The 23,150-nt window shown below is 36.8% G+C and overlaps 2 protein-coding genes across 4 annotated transcripts in view; one reads left to right on the forward strand and one right to left on the reverse strand.

The window, feature by feature from the left end:
• The first annotated feature begins 14,386 nt into the window (after positions 1 to 14,386).
• On the forward strand, positions 14,387 to 18,853 carry shhb (sonic hedgehog signaling molecule b). The gene is made up of 3 exons (XM_055202033.2): positions 14,387 to 15,607; positions 16,802 to 17,063; positions 18,050 to 18,853. The coding sequence occupies exons 1-3, from the start codon at positions 15,299 to 15,301 to the stop codon at positions 18,724 to 18,726; spliced, it is 1,248 nt and encodes a 415-aa protein (XP_055058008.1). The 5' UTR covers positions 14,387 to 15,298; the 3' UTR covers positions 18,727 to 18,853.
• Positions 18,854 to 20,394: 1,541 nt separating this feature from the next.
• rbm33b (RNA binding motif protein 33b) overlaps positions 20,395 to 23,150 on the reverse strand; it is a 41,769-nt gene continuing 39,013 nt past the window's right edge. For all 3 annotated transcript variants that reach the window (XM_055202032.2, XM_055202031.2, XM_073875087.1), the window contains one exon: positions 20,395 to 20,487. In XM_055202032.2, coding sequence (XP_055058007.2) covers positions 20,410 to 20,487 — 78 coding nt within the window. In that variant the 3' untranslated portion in view covers positions 20,395 to 20,409. The remainder of the gene's footprint in view (positions 20,488 to 23,150) is intronic.

Genomic DNA, 23,150 nt, shown 5'->3' on the forward strand with positions numbered 1-23,150 from the left:
CAAAGATACAGTTGTGTGGAAAAAGTGTTGGCCCCCTTCCTGTTTTTTTTTTTTTTGCATGGTTGTCACACTTTAAAGGCGGGGTGCACAATGTTTGAAAAACGCTTTGGAAAAGGAGACGGGCCGACTAACAAAACACACTTATAGCCAATCAGCAGTAAGGAGCGTGTCTACTAACCGACATCCTTGCCGGGTTGCGTATGTGTGGAGCGGATCTTTTAAAAGAAGGTCCAGATTCTTTTGGGGTAGGGGCGTGTTTGTTTAGGTGATTTCAAATATCAACATTGGCTTTCAAACATTGTGCACTCCGCCTTTAATGTTTCAGATTATCAAACCAATTTAAATATTAATCACAAATAACACAAGTAAACACAACATTCAGTTTTCAAATAAAGGTTTATATTATTAAAGGAAAACAAAATCTAAACACACAAACCCTGTGTAAAAAGATGTGTGCCCCCCACGTGTTAAAACATAACTTAAAGGAATAGTCCATTTTCTTAAAAGAAAAATCCAGGTAATTTACTCACCACCATGTCATCCAAAATGTTGATGTCTTTATTTGTTCAGTCGAGAAGAAATTATGTTTTTTGAGGAAAACATTGCAGGATTTTTCTAATTTTAATAGACTTTAATGGACACCAACACTTAACACTTAACTAAACACGTAACAGTTTTTTTCAACAGAGTTTCAAAGGACTAAACAATCCCAAACGAGGCATAAGGCTCTTATAAAGCGAAACAATTGTCATTTTTGACAATAAAAATAACAAATATACACTTTTAAACCACAATTTCTCATCTTCCTCCGTTCCTGAAAGCGTCAGCGTGACCTCACGCAATACGCCATGACGCCAAGAGGTCACAGAGGACGAACGCGAAACTCCGCCACAGTGTTTACAAGTGTGTTGAAAGAGGATCATTCCGACGTTGTTGTATGTCAACTTGTGACACCGTCACAAGAAACATGTTGTACCGCTCATTTTATACATTGTGGTTTTATGTATATTTGAGTTTTAAATAGGTTTTACATGTTTTCTTAGCCATTTTATTCCTTTTGCTATTTTATGTGTTTATGTCTTTTATTTTGTTTGGGCTGCCTGTCATGTGAGTTTGGTTTTTACATTCCTTTTTATATTCCTTTCTTTTAAAAGTCTTGAGTTTTAAGTGTGTTGTTTTAAGTACCTTGTGTTTGTAAATACACTTATTTAAGTTGATATCACTTGTTTGTCTCATCATTTTAACTCTTTTAATCTCACACAGTTAAATCTGACCCCTTGTATATATTTTGTAACTCAACCGATAGGGCTGATTGTTACAAACTGATACTAATTAATGTCTTTGTGTCAGTTTATTGTTTACAATGGTCCGCAAATGTGCGTTTTATATATGTAACACGTGAGTAAATTATCTGGATTTTTCTTTTAAGAAAATTGAATATTCCTTTAACTGTGGTTTATCACACCTGAGTTCAGTTTCTCTAGCCACACCCATGCCTGATTACTTCCACTCCTGTTTGCAATCAAGAAATCACTTAAATAGGGCCTGTCTGACAAAGTGAAGTAGACCAAAATATCCCCAAAAGCTACACATCATGTTGGGATCCAAAGAAATTCAGGAACAAATGCGAAAGAAAGTAATTGAGATCTATTAGTCTGGAAAAGTTTATAAAGCCATTTCTAAAGCTTTGGGTCTTTCACCGAACCACAATAAGAGCCATTATTCACAAATGGCGAAAACAGGGAACAGGATTACCCCAAGAGCGCAGTGACGACTCATTTAAGAGGTAACAAAAGACCCCACAACAACATCCAAAGATCTGTAGGCCTTACTTCCCTCAGTTAAGGTCAGTGTTCATGACTGCACCATAAGAAAGAGACTGGCCAAAAATGGCCTGCATGGCAGAGTTCCAGGCGAACCCGCTGCTGAGGAAAAAGAACATAAAAGCTTGTCCCAGTTTGCCAGAAAACATCTTGATGATCCCCAAGACTTTTGGTAAAATATTCTGTGGACTGATAAGACAAAAGTTGAACTTTTTGGAAGGTGTGTTGTTCATTACGAACTTGAAGCGAACTTGGGTCCTGCAGCAGGACAATGATCCAAAACACACCAGCAAGTCCACCTCTGAATGGCTGAAGAAAAACAAAATGAAGACTTTGGAGTGGCCTAGTCAAAGTCCTGACCTCAATCTTATTGAGATGCTGTAGCATGACCTTAAAAAGGCGGTTAATGCTCGAAAACCTTCCAATGTTGCTGAATTACAACAATTCTGCAAAGATGAGTGGACCAAAATTCCTCCACAGCGCTGTAACAGACTTATCACAAACGCTTGATTGCAGTTGTTGCTGCTAAGGGTGGCCCAAAAAGTTATTAGGGGGCAAGCACTTTTCACAAACAGGGCCATGTGGGTTTGGATTTTGTTTTCCCTTCATAATAAAAACTGCATGTGGTGTTTATTTGTGTTATCTTTGAATACTATTTCAATTTGTTTTATGATCTGAAACATTAAAATGTGACAAACATGCAAAAAAAATCAGGGAAGGGGCCAACACTTTTTCACATCACTGTACATATCTTTAGCATAATGGTACAAATTAGGACATTTTTAAAAGACACTGTTCCAGTGACAACTTTTGTACCTTCTTAAACCTTTATTTTTGAGACCGTGTGATCCCATCAGTGTGCGTAAGTGCTGGGTCCCATCCTACAGGAAAAGTGAAAATAGGTGAATTTTTTGTACCTTTTGTACAAAACATCTGAGAGTGTACAGTGAAATCCAGACTTAAAGGAATAGTCTACTCATTTTCAATATTGTAGTTATACGAGCAAGTTTGGTGGTACAAAATAAAACGTAGCGCTTTTCTAAGCGGATTTAAAAGAGGAACTATATTTTATGGCGTAATAGCACTTTTGGGAGTACTTCGACTCGCCTGAAAAGTCCGCTCCCCTTCTCCCTCTCATAATGGGAGAGGGAGGGTGTTACTGCGCCGAGTCGAAGTACTCCCAAAAGTGCTATTACGCCATAAAATATAGTTCCTCTTTTAAATCCGCTTAGAAAAGCGCTACGTTTTTTTTTGTACCACCAAACTTGCTCGTATAACTACTCGTCTTAAATAGGAAAAACGTTGATGTGTTTGGTCACTTCTAACTTTATCTCTAAATGGTACAATTGAATGAATGGGGCTAAGCTAAATGCTATCGAAGCGTCGCAGCGCGCTCCAGCGCTTACGTGCATGCACACAGATGATAGAGGGATGTATCAACAATTCTTAGTTAAGGTAATAACATATTTTATTAATGAAAATGAGTAGACTATTCCTTTAAAGCAATATGTGAAAGTCAGTCAAGTACCTGATTCCAATTGGGCATGGACATGAAAGGATTTATGCAATCTGATGATTTTTATGTAATGACTGCTTACCCGTATAATTGACTGTTGTGTACTATTTTGTAAACTGTACCAGATTAGTGCAGTACTTTACTTCTTTTATAACTAGCTAACTGTAGATTATTTATTTTATTTATTATTTTATACTTGGGCTTAAATGAATGATACTAATTGTCCGTCACAATTTGTTGCACCTGCCTTCAGTGAAGATCTGACTTCGCAAAGGCAGGATTGAGTATTGACATTTATTATCTTGGGCGTATCGATCGGTCCGGTCTTTGCCACCTCACAGGATCTTTCCCCTCACCTTGTGAAACTACCCATCACTATCCTCCGGTTGCCATAACGACAGACCATTGATCCACTCCACACCCTGAGAACCTGATTGATAAAAATTGCTACTGGCTAATGGAAAGACTACTCTTCTTTGAAAGAAATAGACCACTGTAGTTACTTATCCATCCATTTATCTGCTCTGTTAGAGGCAAAGAGAAAAAAACAGCCACAAAATTAAGCAATTCCCAAATATAATACACAACACAAAGCAAAACAAATTTAGCAGAACTTCTCTGTGACGTTACCAAGCAAGATTCTATTAAGCGCCTTGGTATATAATACTATATACATATAAAGTGATTGTATGAGAGCAAATGCTGTGCAGTATCCACTGAATGTGAAGGACAATGTGGTCAAGTTTATTTATTATGAGGTCCCCATAATTATTGCAGGAAGGGAGTGACAGCATATCCAGTGGCAAAAAATCTCTGTTCATTGTTAAACGAAAAGCAATGACATTCATGGTAGAGAGGCCTACCGTTTCTTGAGGTTTTATTCATTCAAGTATAGATTGCCCGATGTTTCACCGAATAATTAGAGAGTATTGGACACATTTGTCTAAGAGGCCGCTATTGGCTGCTAAGCAGTGTTCTTAATTACTGAGACATGTGAATATAGTAACTGCTTTCCTGTACAAACCCTGGCTCCCGAAACCTCCAGGCCTAAGGCATGGGAGAGGAAATTCTCAGATAGCACCTCAATCCTATTGGTGTTTGATTGTGTTCTTCATTTAATAAAACGTGGCTAGAATTAAAATGGGACAAGGCATTGGATATCAAGTAGAAAAAAAAGTAAGTTTTTATAATAATAAATAATCATTTGAAGAATGGTGTGTTGTGCCATGCAAACTCATACACATTTTCAGGATTTAAATGGTATACTGTAGAAAAAATAAGAGACCACTCCAGATTTGCCTTTAATCAGCTTTTCTACATGCTGTATTGTTGCAAGTCCAGTCCAGTGTCTATTGAATTTCAACAAAAGCCAACCTCAGGAGTGACAAAGTCACCCAAAAGCAATGTAAAAGCTTGAGCGCGTGCCAAGATGTGATGGGATTCAAGATGTGATTAAAAAGGGCTATTCCATTAAATATTAATTTTGAAATGCTCTAAAAATACACGTAAAACAATAGCATATGTTGTTTAGAAATAAACTTGTTTTCTAATTTTGGAAAAATTGTATGCAAATAAAATCATTATTAACAAGTAGTTGACAGAATGAAACTATTTATTTATTATGTGACCGTACATTTTTTCTTAGGTTATTATGAGTGTATGCCAATTAAGTGTTTTATTTCAAAAAAGAAATCGAGACAAATCTAAAGAAAATGACAGGTCAAGTGTCAATAATGACACTTTCAATGTCTTTAATGTTACCGAGGCTCCACGGGATGCTGTTCGAGTAAATTGGATGACATTATTGGTGAGACTCGCTCTGGCAGGAGAACGGTAAGCTTGCGTGCCAGGTGAGTAAATAAATTGATATGGTAACTATGCTGATTCACCAACATGACATCAGCCTCAGTCAGCACTTTCATTTCACAAACATACTGGCATTAAAAGAGAACAATTTTAAGACAATTCAATGTCTTTACCCTCCCAAATTATTTTAACGTTAACATTAAATTGTCTTAAAGGAATAGTCTACTCATTTTCAATATTAAAATATGTTATTACCTTAACTAAGAATTGTTGATACATCCCTCTGTCGTCTTGGTGCGTGCACGTGGGCGCTGGGGCGCGCTGCGACGCTTCGATGGCGTTTGGCTTGGCCCCATTCGTTCAATGGTGCCATTTAGAGATAAAGTTAGAAGTGACCAAACACATCAACGTTTTTCCTATTTAAGACGAGTAGTTAAACGAGCAAGTATGGTGGCACAAAATAAAACATAACGCTTTTCTAAGCGGATTTAAAAGAGGAACTATATTTTATGGCGTAATAGCACTTTTGGGAGGACTTCGACTCGCCTGAAAAGTCCGCTCCCATTCTCCCTCTCATAATGGGAGAGGGAGGGTGTTACTGCACCGAGTCGGGGTACTCCCAAAAGTGCTATTACACCATAAAATATAGTTCCTCTTTTAAATCCGCTTAGAAAAGCGCTACGTTTTATTTTGTACCACCAAACTTGCTCGTATAACTACTCGTCTTAAATAGGAAAAACGTTGATGTGTTTGGTCGCTTCTGGCTTTGTCTCTGTTTGGTGCCGTTGAGTGAATGGGGCTAAGTGGGGCTGGTGCTGTCGGGGTGTCGCGGCGCGCTCCGGCGCTTGCGTGCGCGCGCGCGGATGGTGGAGGGATGTATCAACTCTTCTTAGTTAAGGTAGTAACATAGTTTGGTATTGAAAATGAGTAGACTATTCCTTTAACTTCAATTGTTAAGTATTTTTGTTTACAAATTTACACTGTCAGAAAAAATTATCCCAAGCTGTCCCTGCATGGGGAATTACCCTTAAAGTCCTAAATTGATATGTATGTACCATTTAAGTATGTACTGTATACATTTAATACCAATAAGTACCTTACACTGTACTCTTTGGTACTTATATGTACATTTGAGGTACTAACATCAACTCTTTAGGTGCAAATGTGTATTGGTATTGCTCCCGTGACAGCTAGGGACCATTTTTTTCTGACTGTTTGAACTTTTGCTGAAAATGAAGCAAAACATTACAGTGTCTAACCGTACTAACTGATGCTTCCGAGACGATTACAAATGATTCTCATGACTCTATATAAAATGAAATCTATGATAGCCAGCTAGATTTACTAGGATGAAATATTGCAATCATCACTACTCACAACGTTCAATACATCACACGAAACCAAATACCAATGTCAGAAACCACTACAACTCTTACCACCAGATACTGGAAGGTCATACCTTTAACAAGAGTCAGTCAAAACTTAAAAAGGAGGCCTCCCATTAGTGAAGCCAGGTATTTCCTGTGGATGCAAATGTTTTTTTGGCTTTGTGACTGACTAGAATAAACCATAGCTATCTGAAACAGCTTAACTGGTCCAGTGACCCATCTGTCCACAGGTATTTTAAAGGACTAATGAGAGTGGTTAAAGTAGGCATTTTAAGACCTGACCAGATGGATGGTCACCACTGAGCATTCAATAAAACAACAACTGATGCACGGTGCTCTTTTGCATTTCTTACATCATGTCTGTAGGTGAACAGGGTTGAATATGCAGTGCATTTTTAAAACAAAATTATATAAACATAACAAATAGATCTGTATGCCAAACAGGCATGTGTCATTCTTGCACTTGTTTATTCTGTGCACTTGAAAAAGTGAAACACTATTAATATCACAACACAGTTACTTTGTCAACTAATATGGAGATTTTAATGACTGTAAATTAGTCTGATTAAACGCTGCTATATAGCAAATTACATAGTAATGATAATAGTACTGTTAATTAATTATTAATCATTATTAATAGCAACTGCATTGCTGAAATTAAATAACAATTCCTAACAGAACATTTACAATGAAAATTCTCAATTAACTTTTAAGTAAGAAATCTGCCCCATTTATAGATTATAGAATTAACTTGTCAACCAGTTAATTGGCATGCCCAGTATAATGACATAGTTAATGTATATACATATTGTAACACTTTTCATTTTTGATAAAATTAAAGTTGTTGTTTTAAAGACTGAAATCTGAAAACTTAGTGATCATTTTAGAAACTCTATAACCCTTAAATATAAGTGTCCATTTACTAAAAGCATGTCTTAGTATTGAAAGGATTGATTTAAGTCCATCCTGTTCTAAATCATAGCATCTAAATCAAATGCAAGAATGGGTTCATCTCACAAATTGGGCTTTTGCAAAGTTAAGAGCACCTCATATCCTTTGAACACATATTGTAAGACTATATATTTTGTGAAAAGAATGAATAGAAGTATATAACCAAGTGTAACATTGGACAATACAGGATATAAAGTTTGCTTTTAGGTTTGAAATCTTAATATAACATACAAATAATAAAATATTAATATGTATTAGTTATCAGTTAATAAAGTTTTATAATATAATAATGTTTTTTGATAGACGACATTAATTGACAAGCATTACAGGTGCAAAGCAACTTCAAACTATAGACCCTTTTACTGTATGCGCACGCATCTTGGCAACGGAAGTATGGCAAGAATCAACAGTGAAGCAACACAGACAGAGAACGTTATTTTAAAAAGTTGACTATCAACTTTTTCAACACAGCTACCAAATCTGTGTACTATATAGGGTTGAGTATGCACTGCATTACTCATGAAGAAGAGAGCCGTAGTTTTAATAAAAAATGTCAGCGGTAACGCGGTTCTTTTCAAATGCAAATACATATATTAAACAGCTGTCCCTTGTGGTTAAATTGAGCTTGTTTAATATCATTGCAGTTAATGACTAACTTATGACGACGACGAATGTCACGTGATGCATTACAGTTTTTTTCGATTGCTAAACCAGTGGTTTTCAAACCGGGGGCCGCGAGATGGTGCCAGGGGGCCCCAGTTTTATGACATTTTATTGAATATATTAATATATCATGTGTAATTAAACCTAAAAAAATAAGGCTACTAAACAAAAGCACAAATTTTTTGTATAATTTAATGTTTTTTTATTAAAATGTTGAGTTTTAGAACGTCATATATTGTCACAAATTTTCTTTGTGGGGCAGCGAAGTAATGCACCGTACACAAGGGGGGCCACACGCTGAAAAAGTTTTGGAACCACTGTGCTAAACGACAGTGAGCACAACTGGAGCTACATGTGCAGGACACTAGCTACAGTCTGCAATACCAAAAGTCACCTGAGCACAACTCTTAACACATGGCTCAAAACAGCTCAGTGCAGCCAAACACTAAACACAACCCTCACTGAGATAACACACACTGTCACTCACAACACACTGAGAGGAAAAACACTAACATCAAACACCAATACACAAAATATAAGCTTTTTATCTTTACAGTTTTAACAATTTCAGTGACTTCATACAAAGTAATGTTTTCTTCAAAGAATGATTTATTTATTGATTTATCACATGATTTATAAATTTTTTTAGAACATCATGATTCTTTAAGGTAAATGAAAATTAGCAGTCTGCTTCAATAGTCTGTAGTAATTTACGGAATTACATTAATGAGAAAAAAAGGAAGAAACTAAAAGTACATGAAAGGTAATATTTTATATATATGAAATATATATATGAAATTGGAATTTATATTTATATGAAATTGCAATCAGCAGTGTTTGAAAGGCACAATGCTGAAATCAATTCTGTTTTGAATGTGTGGTTCACAGTTTTGACAGCAGTGTGTTAGCATTTGAACAAAGTGCTGTAAATCCACAGTGTTGTGCAGGTTTTGTTTAAAGTCATGTGATAAGTGTGTAGAGTTTTGAAAACTGTGTTCAAGCAATGAAAAACCAACTAGAGTTTGGTCCACATGAACTGCTGCTGTGCAGACTGTAGTTAGAGTTTTGCACATGTGACTCCAGTTGTGCTTACTGTCGTTTAGCAATCGAAAAAAACTGTAACATGGCAGATGTAGTACCTCCGAATTAATTCCTACAATCCATATTCATACTATATATCTACTGTTTTAACAGTCGATGAGTAGGTACCTTATCTGGGTGATTCTCACGAAACCATTGAAACACCACGGCACTAATGATTTTAGCTTTAAAATGTGTAATATAGTAACATTAAAAAGCATCAGAATTAACACAATACGTGTTCTACCTTGCACAATGTGTGATTTCAACATAAGAATTTATAATTGGAAATTTTATCTCATTTTCTGCTGAAATTCTCATTACCGCAGTGTGTCCGGCTGTGTTTGAACATGCGTTATGTTGTAATTTAATCAAATTAACACAAAAATATTAAGAAAAAAAATAAAAGGATGTTTTGCTAGACTACTTTAGATGACAGAAAAAATATTTACTGAATATTCATGTATAATAATAATGAAGAAAAATTAGGAAAATGATGTGTCCATGCCTGATGTTCTCATCCTCCGCAACACTTTTTGAGAACAGTTTAAGCACACATACAGAATTTTGATAAAGTTTGATTTTGAGTGACCAAGCACATGGACCAGTTACTTCAAGATGGCTACCAGGTAAGATCATTTTTTTACAGTTAATTTGAAATATTGTCTTGTCAGAATGCTTACACGACATTTTGATTATCATTACCGCAACAGATGCTTATTAAATGTTAATTTAATTAATAGAAGCATAATACTTTGATTTTAAATGCATGTGCAGAATCTCCAAATTATGTTCTTTCAGGTTTGTCATGTCATTTTGAAAATATGTCAGTTTTGATGTTTTCTGACTGTTGCGGTAATGAGATTTTTTAGGACAAATTTTTTTTATTATGTTACAAAAAGTGTTCAATGATAAGTAAAAGTTTTTAAATTAATGTTCCCATTTACTCCAGACTGTGTTTTTCAATGTCTGGTGGGAAAAAAGTTAATTTAAGCAATTTTTACATTTTCATGCTTGACATTTTTAAAACCAAGTTTTCGTGAGAATCACCCATCTATTTCAGTACCTACTGTCATAGGGAGTCGGGCCAACTACCAAAACACACTTGTAGCCAATCAGCAATAAGAGGCGTGTCTACTACCGAACATGGTTGCCTGGGTTGTGTATGTGTGGGGCGGGTCTATCAAAAGAAGGTCCAGATTCTATTGGGGTAGGGGCGTGTTTGTTTAGGTGATTTCAAATATCAATTTTGGTATTCAGAGATCACGCACCCCGCCTTTAAGACTTTATACACAATGTGAATGTAGCTTTCATTATGGTCAAGTTACACTCTTACAGATATCACTACTTCACTTCAGTATTTTTAATATTATATTATATTAATCACGTAAAACATAATTCTATTAGGAAATAATTTTGAATACATTACAGGATTTTGGGGAGACTGTAGTGGTGATGACGTCACTCACTAATTAGCATATTTGTGACGTCATCATGTCGTGTTTGCGTTTGATCTAGTGTTGGCACCTGAAATATGTTTCACTTCTACTCTTTGATCTGTATCTGTATTTGATCTGTATTATATATCAAATTATATTTTAAGCCGAATTAAGCTGTTTTAAATAGTGAAATAAAAATGTAAATGGGAATCATGAAAATTCTATTTGTGGGGGCCAGTGTTGATTCTGTGGTGGGCCACCACAAATAAATCAATGTATGGGAAACGCTGCATTAATGTACTCAAATTCCGGACAAGATTTAAAGATATAGTTCGGATTTGGATAATTAATTGCTGCATTTCTATTTCTTACAAAATGGAATACCTCCATGTACTCCATCCTAGACCATGTAACTTCAAAAACTCCAACCTAAACTATTTAAAGTGCACCTATTTCATTACTAAAAAACAACATTATTTTGTGTATTTGGTATAATACAATGTGTTTGAGTGGTTTATGGTTAAAAAACACATTATTTTTCACATACTGTACATTTTTGTAACTTCAGATTTCAGTCTCTTCCTATAACGCACGGATTTGAAAAGTGCCGTGTCCCTGATTGGCCAGACAATTTGTACTTTATGATTGGTCTGAATAGTTCTGACATCAGCCAGAAATGTGATGCTCCTTACCATGTTTGAAAGATTTGGATGCTTACAGAAGTTAACTTACAGGCTGAGTCCGAAGCGGGAGAAATTATGATAATGTCGGTCTTGCCTAAATCATCAATCCCAGGAATGCTGTTGCCTACAATCCGTGTTTGTTGTAGTCCAAGAAAAGAGATTTATGTTGAAGAGGATAAGTCGCATCATCGTTTACTTTGTGGCATGTACCTTTTGCATATTGTTAACATGTAAAATCGTGAATCAGATAATTGTTACTCTTTAAAAACCGCCATGCTTTCATTGTTCTTTGCTTTTCAATGTTTTCTTTGTTTCTATTTCATGTAAAGCTGGTTTGAAACCATGAACAATTGTGAAAATCGCTATTTAAATCAAATTTAACTGAATACACTTTACCACGCGACATTTAAATTCCAGTTACCTGTACATATAAATAAAAACATCTAACAAAAACATTTAATGCTTATTCATTATGTTTCGACAGAGAAAACTCAACATAACTATAATTGTATCTGAAATTCAGTGTCATAAATAAGACAATTAATTATTGAATACAGTGGAATAAGTTTAGATGTGGTTTCAAGTACAACTAAGTCATCTGTAGGTCAAACCCTAGACTGGCAGAAGGGTGTGCTTTTGCTCACCAACTTGCCAATTTTCAGAAGCCCTTGAAATTCCAAACCAGGTAGGTGTTATAAATCCAGAGATGCGCAATTCGTTTTGCCTACCAGATTTCACGAAATTATACTTCTCCAATGAAGGTCAAGAAATTATTTGTGATAGCACAAACAACTGCATGCTCTACTAACAATCAACAAATTAAAGGAACACAAATATGTTTTTCGGCAGTGTTTTTAGGGAGACAGCCTATGACTTTAAAAGTGTCTTATCATCTTGATCATGCCAATGCTAAAAAGTTTGCTACTAACATTATTCCTGTTCTTGTATAGCTCAGTATAGGCCATTGCATTTGCAGCCCAAAAGGTCATGGGTTCGAACCCAGGGAACACAAGTACTGATAAAAATGTTTAGCTTGTAATCCACTGTAAGTCGCTTTGGATAAAAGCGTCAACAAATGCATAAATATAAATATATTATGAGACCGACCTGTTTTGTGTGTTAAAGGGGACATTTCACAAGACTTTTTATAGATGTAAAATAAATCTTTAGTGTCCTTACAGTACTTATGTGAAGTTCTAGCTCAAAATATCAGATAATTTATTATAACATGTTAAAGCAACACTAAAGAGTTTTTGCTCTTTGCTCCCCCTACAGGTTGGAAGCGGAATTGTCCATCACCACTGTTGTTCATAATTTAGCCTACTGCAGCAACGCTGGCTCTGATTGGATTTTAGGTCTGCCGTAAAGCAAGTTTTTGTAGTTTTCACTCGAACTACAGGACCACGACCCGACGGTTGGAAACTTCTTTAGTGCGGTTTTGGCCGATAGAGGGCTGCGAACGTGTGAAAGTGCGTTCACCCTGTTTCAAGTGGATGAACGAACAAAACTTTTTTGGAAACGTTATTTTAAGGTAAAAAAAAACTCTTTAGTGTTGCTTTAAAATTGCCACTTTGTAGGTGTGAGCAAAAATGTGCCATTTTGAGTGTGTCCCTTTAAAGACACACTATGCGTTATTTTACCTTAATATAACAGCTTCAAAGTTATTTTGGTGGTAAACAAAGTCATAGTAGGGCGAATCATCTTCCTGTTGAAGCTCGGGGAGGACGACGCTAGCAAAACCAGCAATGCAAGCTTGAGAGAACCGCCCGACAAATCTCGCGAGAATCACGACTTGCTTTACGGCAACGACATCACACACATTAGGCTTGTTCGACTTCGTGCGGCGCTGCAAGAACTGACCGCCGGATGACGTCAAAGTACCGCGAGAATGATCCGAGACGGCACTTTGACGTCATCCGGCTGTCGGTTCTTGCAGCGCCGCATGAAGTCGATGAAGCCCATAACAACAACTGCACGCGCGAATTTGAGACGTGAGGCTAAAAGATTTAAAAGTTAAGAAAGCGCGTTCGGAAGAGAGTAGGAAAAGGAAAAGAGAATCTGACCGCGAGAATCTGGAGGGATGCTGATCTGGCGATCTTGTTGATGGACTAGTAAGTAAATCTCTTATTTGTAAACTTGTTTGCGGTCTATGTTGTATGTCGTTGCGCTTGCTTGTACTATGTCATGCGATTATCGTGACAACAGTTGTCAATATCTCACATAATTATCAGGACATAAATAAGCCTAGAGGTTGTAAATAGTGTAAACATGCACAACTTGCAACCTATTATGATAAATAGCAATAATCATGTATAGTGACATTATGTTATGAAATAATGCAACGTACACAATTAACTTTGTCATGGCATTTTGTAATGTTTACATTACAATAACAAAACACAAATGAAATGATACAGTAGACATAGACTATAGACTGTTTACTTGTGATTTAGCTGCAATCATGTAAAAACATTATAAGCAACAATGATACAGTAGACATAGACTATAGACTGTTTACTTGTGATTTAGCTGCAATCATGTAAAAACATTATAAGCTAGCAAACGCGGTAGGCTACTTTATTATTATATGCACTCTACACTTGGAATAAACTTCTTATTATTCTATTACCATCATCTGTAGTTTAGTAGACTATGCAGTAGCCTAATATTTGTATGAAATTGTGAAACATTACCTGGTCATTATCTTCGGAGTACTAGAGTGGGAAATTACGACAGTTGCAAGTATTCTCCAGCGACTCTAGGGGTCGCTGTTAGACAAAAACGCCGAAAATGCATAGAGGGCCTTTAAATGCAAATGAGCTGATCTCTGCACTAAATGGCAGTGCCGTGGTTGGAGAGTGCAGATTAAGGGGCGGTATTATCCCCTTCTGACATCACAGGGGGAGCCAAATTTCAATTACTTATTTTTTCACATGTTTGCAGAGAATGGTTAACCAAAACTATACTGGGTTGATCTTTTTCACATTTTCAAGGTTGATAGAAGCACTGGGGACCCAATTATAGCACTTAAACATGAAAAAAGTGTGTGGATAGTTTCGCCTTCACTCTTATATTTTTATTTTCACACAGGATTTGAACTAAAACAGCATGTCAGTAATGGCTGGACTTCAAATCACCTGATAATGGATCTGACATGGAACAAAGTCAAATGCAAAAAGGATTACCCTACACCTAAAAGTCACTATGTACAATAACATCACAAGCTTATCAAAACAAGGGCAGCTTTTAGATCCTCCGCTTCTCTAAGTACCTAATGATAAGTTGTGTAGAAATTGTGTGATCGCTAAACGGGCACTGAAGAAAGATCCCTGACTAATAAAGACAGTTTCACTGACTAATAATAAAAAACATGGTTAGTCATTAGAAAGGAATGGAGAAGCAACATTACTAACTTTTTACTGAGCCACCTAAAGTTCTTATCTGTGCCTTTAAACAAAATACCCTAATTAATTCATCATCTGATGAGAAGCACAGCAGGACACTTATTTATAATGATCACACAATACTTCAATATTTTATTCACATTTAACATTTGAATTATTTATAAAAGTTGACCATGCATGCCAACGCATTTAACTAATATGTGCAACAATTAGGATAGTACAAAGTGTCTTAGCCTGGATGGCATCACAGTTGCTCCGTCAAGTCAATAGACTCCCTCCCCCTTGCCAAAGATCTCCTCTGTAATTCATTTGGGTAGACTGCCTCTCCTCATAAGCGTCTGACCCTACCTCCCGTCTAAACTAAATCGCTCTTTCGTCTCCCACTTAGCTGTGACAGCCATCCTCCAATGTGCTTACTCAGTGGCTATCGCGAGCGGTCGTTATTGCACCTGCTTCGGTAGTGGTCGTTTGGCAACATCCACCCGCCACGCGCGACGAGACCACAAGTGACCAAATTGAAGCATCCGAAGAGATCATTTGGCGTCATGGATGTAAGGCTGCATCTCAAGCAAATTGCTTTTCTGTGTTTTATCTGCTTTTTCCTAACGCCCTGTGGATTAGCTTGTGGTCCTGGTAGAGGTCATGGAAAACGAAGACACCCAAAGAAATTAACCCCGTTGGCTTACAAGCAGTTCATTCCCAATGTTGCCGAGAAAACCCTTGGTGCCAGCGGCAAATACGAAGGCAAAATTACAAGGAATTCGGAGAGATTTAAGGAATTGATTCCCAATTATAATCCCGACATCATCTTTAAAGACGAGGAAAACACAAATGCTGACAGGCTGATGACACAGGTATGGACCCATGTGTGCGTAAGTACGCTGCCATGCACTTGGAGACGCTGAGAGCGCGAGGTTATATTAAGTTTAACAGGTCTTTAAACGGTGTTGCGCTAAATGAAGGCAAATCCAAATAATTAAAACAACTGTTAAATGTAAAGAAAACCGAGAATTGGTTGCTCTGGGAATCGACAGAATGTTGGTTTTGGTCATTTGCGCAAAACTTGCACCTTGCGCATAATTAAAAAGGGATTTACAACATATAATTTTTAAAAACTTTATTTCTTCATTTTGAGACATCTTATTTAACAATATAATCTATAGAAAAAAAACTTGCAGTTCGTATGTTACGATTAAGACTGTTGCGTAATATGTGGTTTTAATCATCAATTAAATTTTCCTTCTCCTTTCCTCCATCTGCGTTTGGGTTTAAAAAATATCTTCTGCATGACCTGCTTGTATTAAGGACTTAATGGAGACTGTGGGTCGATCTTTGACACTGATGTTTCGCGTCTATTATTGAAAATGACTGGCTCCCGCAGTGAGCGCGTTTTGTGTTGCGCTTCAATCAGCTGCTTTACTGTTTCCTTTGATTAAAATGCCTTTTGCGGTAGAGCTTTTCCAATAACAAACCGGACGCATATGTGGCTTTATCACAAACCACGCAGCAAATTTTGTGCAAATAATAACAGCACACATCTTCAGTGTCCTATAAGATGCTGATATTCAATAAAGCTATCCAGCAGGAGACGCGTTGGCAGTGAATTTGCAGTTGACTGCCGTTGCTCCGGCTGAGAGGAATAACTTGAATTTTCAGCTCTATTAACTCTCAGCTATCGATCGATGGGTGTCTGTGATCTGGACTTAAGATACAAACAATATCCACAACCAACAGATCTCAGAGATCTACAATGCGCATGCTGTAGGCTACCTAAGAGTTGCATTTGAACTTTAACATTATAAGGTGATTGTGAAATAAAAATACAGAATTTGCCTTTGTAGAATATCATGCATTTGCAAGGTTTGCATTCAGCACTATGCGATCGAAACTACCCGTTAACAACATGCATTGATTCACAGGGTCCAAATGCCCACAATTTAAACTTTTGGCATAGACCTTGTTGGGAGAGCATGCGCGTGCGTAACTTTTTGGCACTTGAAATCAAGGTTGGTATTTTAACTTGAAAACTGTCTCTCTCATCCATTCAGCGCTGTAAGGACAAGTTAAATTCATTGGCGATATCTGTGATGAACCAGTGGCCGGGTGTTAAACTGCGCGTGACAGAAGGCTGGGATGAGGACGGTCACCACTTCGAAGAGTCACTGCACTACGAAGGACGGGCGGTGGACATCACTACATCAGACAGGGATAAAAGCAAGTATGGGATGTTATCAAGGCTTGCGGTGGAGGCAGGATTTGACTGGGTCTATTACGAATCTAAAGCTCACATACATTGCTCTGTGAAAGCAGGTGAGAGCATCACTATTACACTGTCTCCCAAACAATTTAATGTGCAAACACTAAACTTTGCGTCCGTGGTTCTACATGCATAATGTAAAATTCAGTAATGCTCTGTTTTCGGATTAATGCCCATAATTCTGATAATCATGTCCAAAAATGTTTACAAAATAATGAGCCAAATCAAAGCAAAAAGTGTGGCAGAATAATGTGAAATTATTTTAATCAATCTAAAAGAGAAAGATGACAACACACTCATAAAAATGCTGAGCTGTTTTAACCCATGGTTGGGTAAAATATGGACAAACCCAATCTATAGTTGAGTCAAATATGGCTATTTGACCTAGAATAATATTTTCTAGGTTAATTTAAATCAATGGTTTGTCCATATTTTATTCAACCATGGGTTGAAACAAAACATCATTTTTGAGACTGTACATGACATGTCAGCCAGATTAAAGTAAAAAAATCATGTGTTAATTGTTACAAATGGTTGATTTTATAGGATTTAATTACAGACTGATGATTCACAATTATTGGCAACATGTGAAACGGCAATAAAAAGTATATTCTAATAAAACACAGCCATTTAAAAACTATATAAGAGGAGTTCAATAAGGCAAATTGTATTTGCGCCATCGTAAGTGAAAGTAATACGCTAGGCGAATTGGCACTTTGGGGTTTCTGCACCTGTGCAAACAGTTACACAAAACTAAAAGGATCAGGGAAAAGCAAAGTCCAGGCTTAATTTAAATGACAATGCATGATCACTTTGTGTTAATTCACAACTCAGACAGAAAAGACACTTTCAACACTTGCATCAGGACAGTCTCAACACAACTGAGGAACATTTCCAATTCAGCACCATCATGTGAATCCTTTGTCAAATAAAACACATTATTTGATTATTGCAGAATGCCATAAAACAACAAATTTATAGCCTAACTGCTTTTTCTTTGCTATAAAAGTGTTCATCTAAATTCCTCGTTTGTTTTCAGAAAACTCAGTCGCTGCTAAATCAGGAGGATGTTTTCCAGGATCTAGCAAGGTGACACTCGCCGATGGGAGGAGTACACATATCAAAGATCTCAAACTGGGAGATAAGGTTTTAGCTGCGGACGAGAAGGGAAATATTTTATTCAGCGACTTTATAATGTTCATGGACCACGATCCCACAACCAGACGGCAATTCCTCGTCATCGAGACGTCAGAGCCTTATAAAAAGCTCACCCTCACAGCAGCACACCTAGTTTTCATTGGGAACGGTACATCTACAGGTATGACAGCGACATTTGCCAGCAACGTGAAGCCTGGAGATAAGCTTTTAGTTTCGGATGGCACGCGCGAGACCCTCACGAGCGTTACAGTGAAGAGGATATACACTGAAGAGCACGAGGGCTCGTACGCGCCGGTCACCGCGCTCGGAACTATAATAGTGGATCAGGTGCTGGTTTCTTGCTACGCGGTTATTGAAAATCACAAATGGGCGCACTGGGCTTTTGCACCGGTCCGATTAAGTCACGCGCTGATGACGTGGCTCTTTCCGGCTCTCGATTCAAACGTCACATCGCAGGAGGACGGCGTCCACTGGTACTCAAATATGCTCGTGCACGTTGGCTCGTGGCTGCTGGACAGAGACTCTTTCCATCCACTGGGGATTTCGCACTCGAGTTGAGACTGCATTAAATGAACAGACTCAAATGTATCTTTATTTTCTGCAAGGAGCCTTAAAGTGTTCATTAAGTAATTTATTTGTATCGGATAATTTGTCTTTGGAAATGTATACACTTATTCAAGCATGATGTGTATTTTTTGCGCATTCTGGTAAACCTACGAGAGATTATAGAACAAATGTAGGCTTACATCTCTAGAGAAAGTATTAGGTTTGTTTGACATGATGCGGCACTGCGCAGACCGAACTGCGCGTGACATCAAAGTACCTGTCGCGATACTGTGATGTCATACGCTGCACGGTCTGCGCAGAGTGGCGCATTAAGTCCAACACACCCATTGAATCTACAGTGCTGTGCCATGTGCGACTGTTTTATTTTGTTAGATGAGCATATAGAGTGTCGCTAAAAATATATATTTTTATACACAGATTTGTATATTATTAGATTTTGATGGATTTAAAGTATTTCCAGAAACATATTTCGTTATTTGAAATAGTGAGAAGTACGGAGTTAAGATTAATGAAAAAATTGCGATGTATTAACGAACTGTTTACGCGTGTCATTACGTCGAGTGTCATTGTTTTGACACTGACAGTTATTTTTTATTATTAAGTGTACCAAGTACTTAAAATACATTTATGGTACGACAAAATTGCCCAAAGGTTTGTAGAGCACAGCGTATTTTCTCTGCTTTAAACAACATAGATAGTTTAAAAAAAGCAGCAATTCAAAAGTGTATAGTGCCCAGCCGTCAGATTTGTTCTTCCTCAAAGCTGCATAAAACCTGTGTTTGAATGCATATTATACTGTATCTTATTATGTTTGAGTTGAAAATTGCAAACACCAAAATACATAACTCCAAAATCTAATTAAACAAATAACATTGTTACGCGAGTATCTGTCGTTAATCCAAACGCATCAGTATTGTTAACATTTGAGAATAAACTGCCCAATACGATGCTCTTTTGTCCATAATAACAGTAGCTCAGCTGATAGTGTGTAATGTGCAGACAGTGCGACATCTGCTGGCTCATTAAGGATCTGTCGTAATGTGCAGACTGTATTGACTTTCATTGTCCACAACAATATCTGAATGCCTCTTTGCTCACAATTTCTACTTGATAAAATATTTTACAATCTCTAAAAAGGTACAAAAGCTGTTACTGGGACAGTACCCTTTAAAAAGGTCCCACTATGTACCATTTAGGTACAGGTATGTACGTGTTATGTAGTAATATACACTCTTTAGGTACAAGTGAAGAGTTTGGTTTCAAAACGAGATAACTCAGTTTTTAAATTTTTTGTCAAAAAATGTTTATTATCATGTTACATGTTTTTATTGTGCTACTTGGCTGTAGGCTTTTAGTTATGAAGGCTTAAATCAAAATAAACCAACTGCAGTTTGATTGATATTAATTGGAATGCACCATCAAAAAAAAAAAAAAAAAAAAAAAAATCTGAAAACAAAATGAAAAATTAAGTAGAGTTATCTCGTTTTGAAACCAAATTTTTCAAATTTTTACTTTTCTTTTTCAAAAAGGTACCACCCCAATGACAGCTTTTGTGCATTATTTTCTGAGATTGTAGACCTTGGCAGAACAATAAAGATGTGTATTCATTATGAAATAGTCAAACACTAAAAAAAATGCCTGTTTTTTTTAATTGAAGCATATTATTACAATATATTAATGCTTGTTCGGTCTTATTTTACATAACCAAGTCATGTTGAGGTCCCAGGCTAGCTCCCTTGGTTGAGAAACACTCTGAAATTCAAAAGAAACACCTATATTTTATTCTTCGTTATAAAACATTTTGTGATACATTTCACATTGATACATTTTCCTGGACAGGACTAATCCTAGACTAAAATACACAAACAACTCGCACTGATATATATTAAAATAGGCTACATCAGTGCCCTTTTTAACCTCAAAATTCGCACAGGCAAAGTTTTAGTAAGGCATGTTTGTTAAAACTAGTTATATTTCCTAATTAAACTAAGGTCTATTCCTGCTTAAGCTAATCCCTGTCCGGAAAACCATGTCATACCTATGGTCTGTCCACTATAAAATGTAACTTACTTAATTTACTTATTTAAATCAAACCCAACTGGTTCAACAACCGCTAAATTAAATCATCATCAAACTAAATGAAAAGCAAATTATTTATTATAAACCAGTTATGTATAAAAAATGACTCAAATGAAGCATCAGTAGCTAAAAGCAAAAAATTAGGAAAAACTTGCAGTTGTACATGAATATATTTAGTACTTTCTCCCATCTCTAACCTTTGACCTTGCATGTGCATTCCCATAGCAGTTGGGCCAACAGACGTTAGGGAAGCACTGAATTTACTCGCCACAATCTCTTATCATCAAAATCAATAACTTCGTAGGCTCATTATTAGCCAAATTAACTCTACATGACCAAAAAATCCATGAGAGCGCAGAGCGGTCCAAACAATATTGGTAAAACTATCAATACTACAAAACATTTAACTGCTTGCACAATAACATACACATCTAAGGTCATGTTGTAGAAATGGAAGATAACACTGAAGATACATGAGCTTATGAAGAGATCCACTGACATAAAGCTATGCAATAATCGTAAGCATTGAAGTTAAACTGTGGCACAAGTTGAAGCGGTGACAACGGCTCAATAACACTGCCCACCCGAGTCAGTTAATCCATCAGACTTCAATCAGACACCAGCTACAAAACCTGTGATGAATGATGCAGACAGACTGGGAGATGCACTGGAATGCTGATCTTTTTTCCGCTCAACATTTAAGTCAAACATCAGTGGGGGAGTGGGAGCACTCAAATTGCTTAATGAGAAAACTAAGTAACATTTAACGAGTGTTGCGACAAGGATTGAAATTCCACTCGCGTTCTGCTTTTGAGGAGGGAGCCGTGTTGACTCTGTGTGGTTGAGACTTGCTAGAAGACACAAAAGGAGCTGCGTGGAGACAGAAGGATGACCTTGGGCCCGGCCCAGGTACAAAAGCGCTGCTAAAGGAACATTCCAGGAGACCAGGAAAACAAACTAGACCCTAATCCTCTCTCTATACCACAGTCTGCCGGATTAGAGAAGGGCCACTCTTTGCAAATGTTGACATTCCCAAACACAAGACGTCGGGTCTTGGAAAATATTTTAGAATGAAACGTCTGTTACGAGCTAAAGAATGGAGCACAATAGATGAGGCGGTCTTGTTATATCTAAGGAGCAGTGAACCACATATTCTTTGGTCTGTGTGAATCAAGAAGTTAAATCAACAATGCCATTGAAAAACAGTCCACATAACTTAGTGTTTGAATTTGTCAAAAGCTGCAAAATCTAAAATGATCCAAATAAATACCAAAATGTTAAACTTTCATTTATCACTACATAAATCATTTTTATCAATTAAATACTTAAGCTGTGAGTGATTAAATAATATCAATTGGTTCAAAGTAAATGTGAAAATTCATTAAAAATAATTAAGTTGCCAATTGGCCACTAGGGGGTGCTTATGGTAAATAAGTGAGTGCTTATTTCAGATAAAGTGCCTGATGATTTAACTTCTGAGATTTTCAATATGATAATCGTCTCAGAAAATGTCATGGTATATGCTATGAAACATTCATTTTTATTATAATCAACACTTGACCCTTAAATTAATGAAAATAAATAGATTTTTTTATATCAAATGTTTTAATGCAAAAAAAATTCTACATTTTGAAAAAAAATAAAATAAAAAAGCTGCACATCTTCCATTTGAAAAAAAGGAATAAGTGTTTTCTCTTTAGATTAAACTGTGATGATTCCAAGATCCAAAAATAAAAATTTCTCAGCTGTGTCAAGTGAAATATGCACAGCACCTCAGGCTAGATCTGCTTTTATTTATTCCCCCAAACCATAAATAAGCAAATGTTCACTGTACTTTAACCGTACATGCCAGCATCGCAATAAACCACCAAACCGTTACAACCCTAGTTGGAGGAAGAGAAAGTGATGCAAAATCATTGACCATTTTCACTAGGCTATTTAAAGTCTCCATGAAAATAAAATGAAAAAAAAAAATGTAATTTGTTTTGGAATATTGTGGAAATGTTTTTTTTACAAATGACTTATCTGTGAGCTTCATTGTTTTTTATTTTTGTGCCCCATAGACCGTAAAAAAATATGGACGTAGTGTCCGTGACGTCACCCATTGATTTGTGAAGATTGTTTTGAAGCTTAAGGTAGGCGTTGCCTGCCGTCGCCATCTTAGCCGCGCGTCACCGCAAATTACTCGCGGAAAACCGAAAATGGGAAAAAAGGCGGGGCATGGGTGAAGCTGAGGTGGCTGGTGGCTGAAACCACGCCCGCCTAGCGTGAGTCTAGTGACAGCAGTGGCTGTTCACCCATCACTTAAGTGACCACGCCCTTAATTATGCAGAAGT

This window comes from Misgurnus anguillicaudatus, chromosome 2, assembly GCF_027580225.2.
Source record: "Misgurnus anguillicaudatus chromosome 2, ASM2758022v2, whole genome shotgun sequence".
NCBI lineage: Eukaryota > Metazoa > Chordata > Actinopteri > Cypriniformes > Cobitidae > Misgurnus > Misgurnus anguillicaudatus.

Excerpts from the sequence above, each read along its gene's own strand:
- shhb (XM_055202033.2), top strand. The coding sequence starts at position 15,299 with ATGGATGTAAGGCTGCATCTCAAGCAAATTGCTTTTCTGTGTTTTATC. Across the intron at positions 15,608-16,801 it reads CTGACAGGCTGATGACACAG|CGCTGTAAGGACAAGTTAAA; the intron begins GTATGGACCCAT and ends TCATCCATTCAG. Across the intron at positions 17,064-18,049 it reads ACATTGCTCTGTGAAAGCAG|AAAACTCAGTCGCTGCTAAA; the intron begins GTGAGAGCATCA and ends GTTTGTTTTCAG.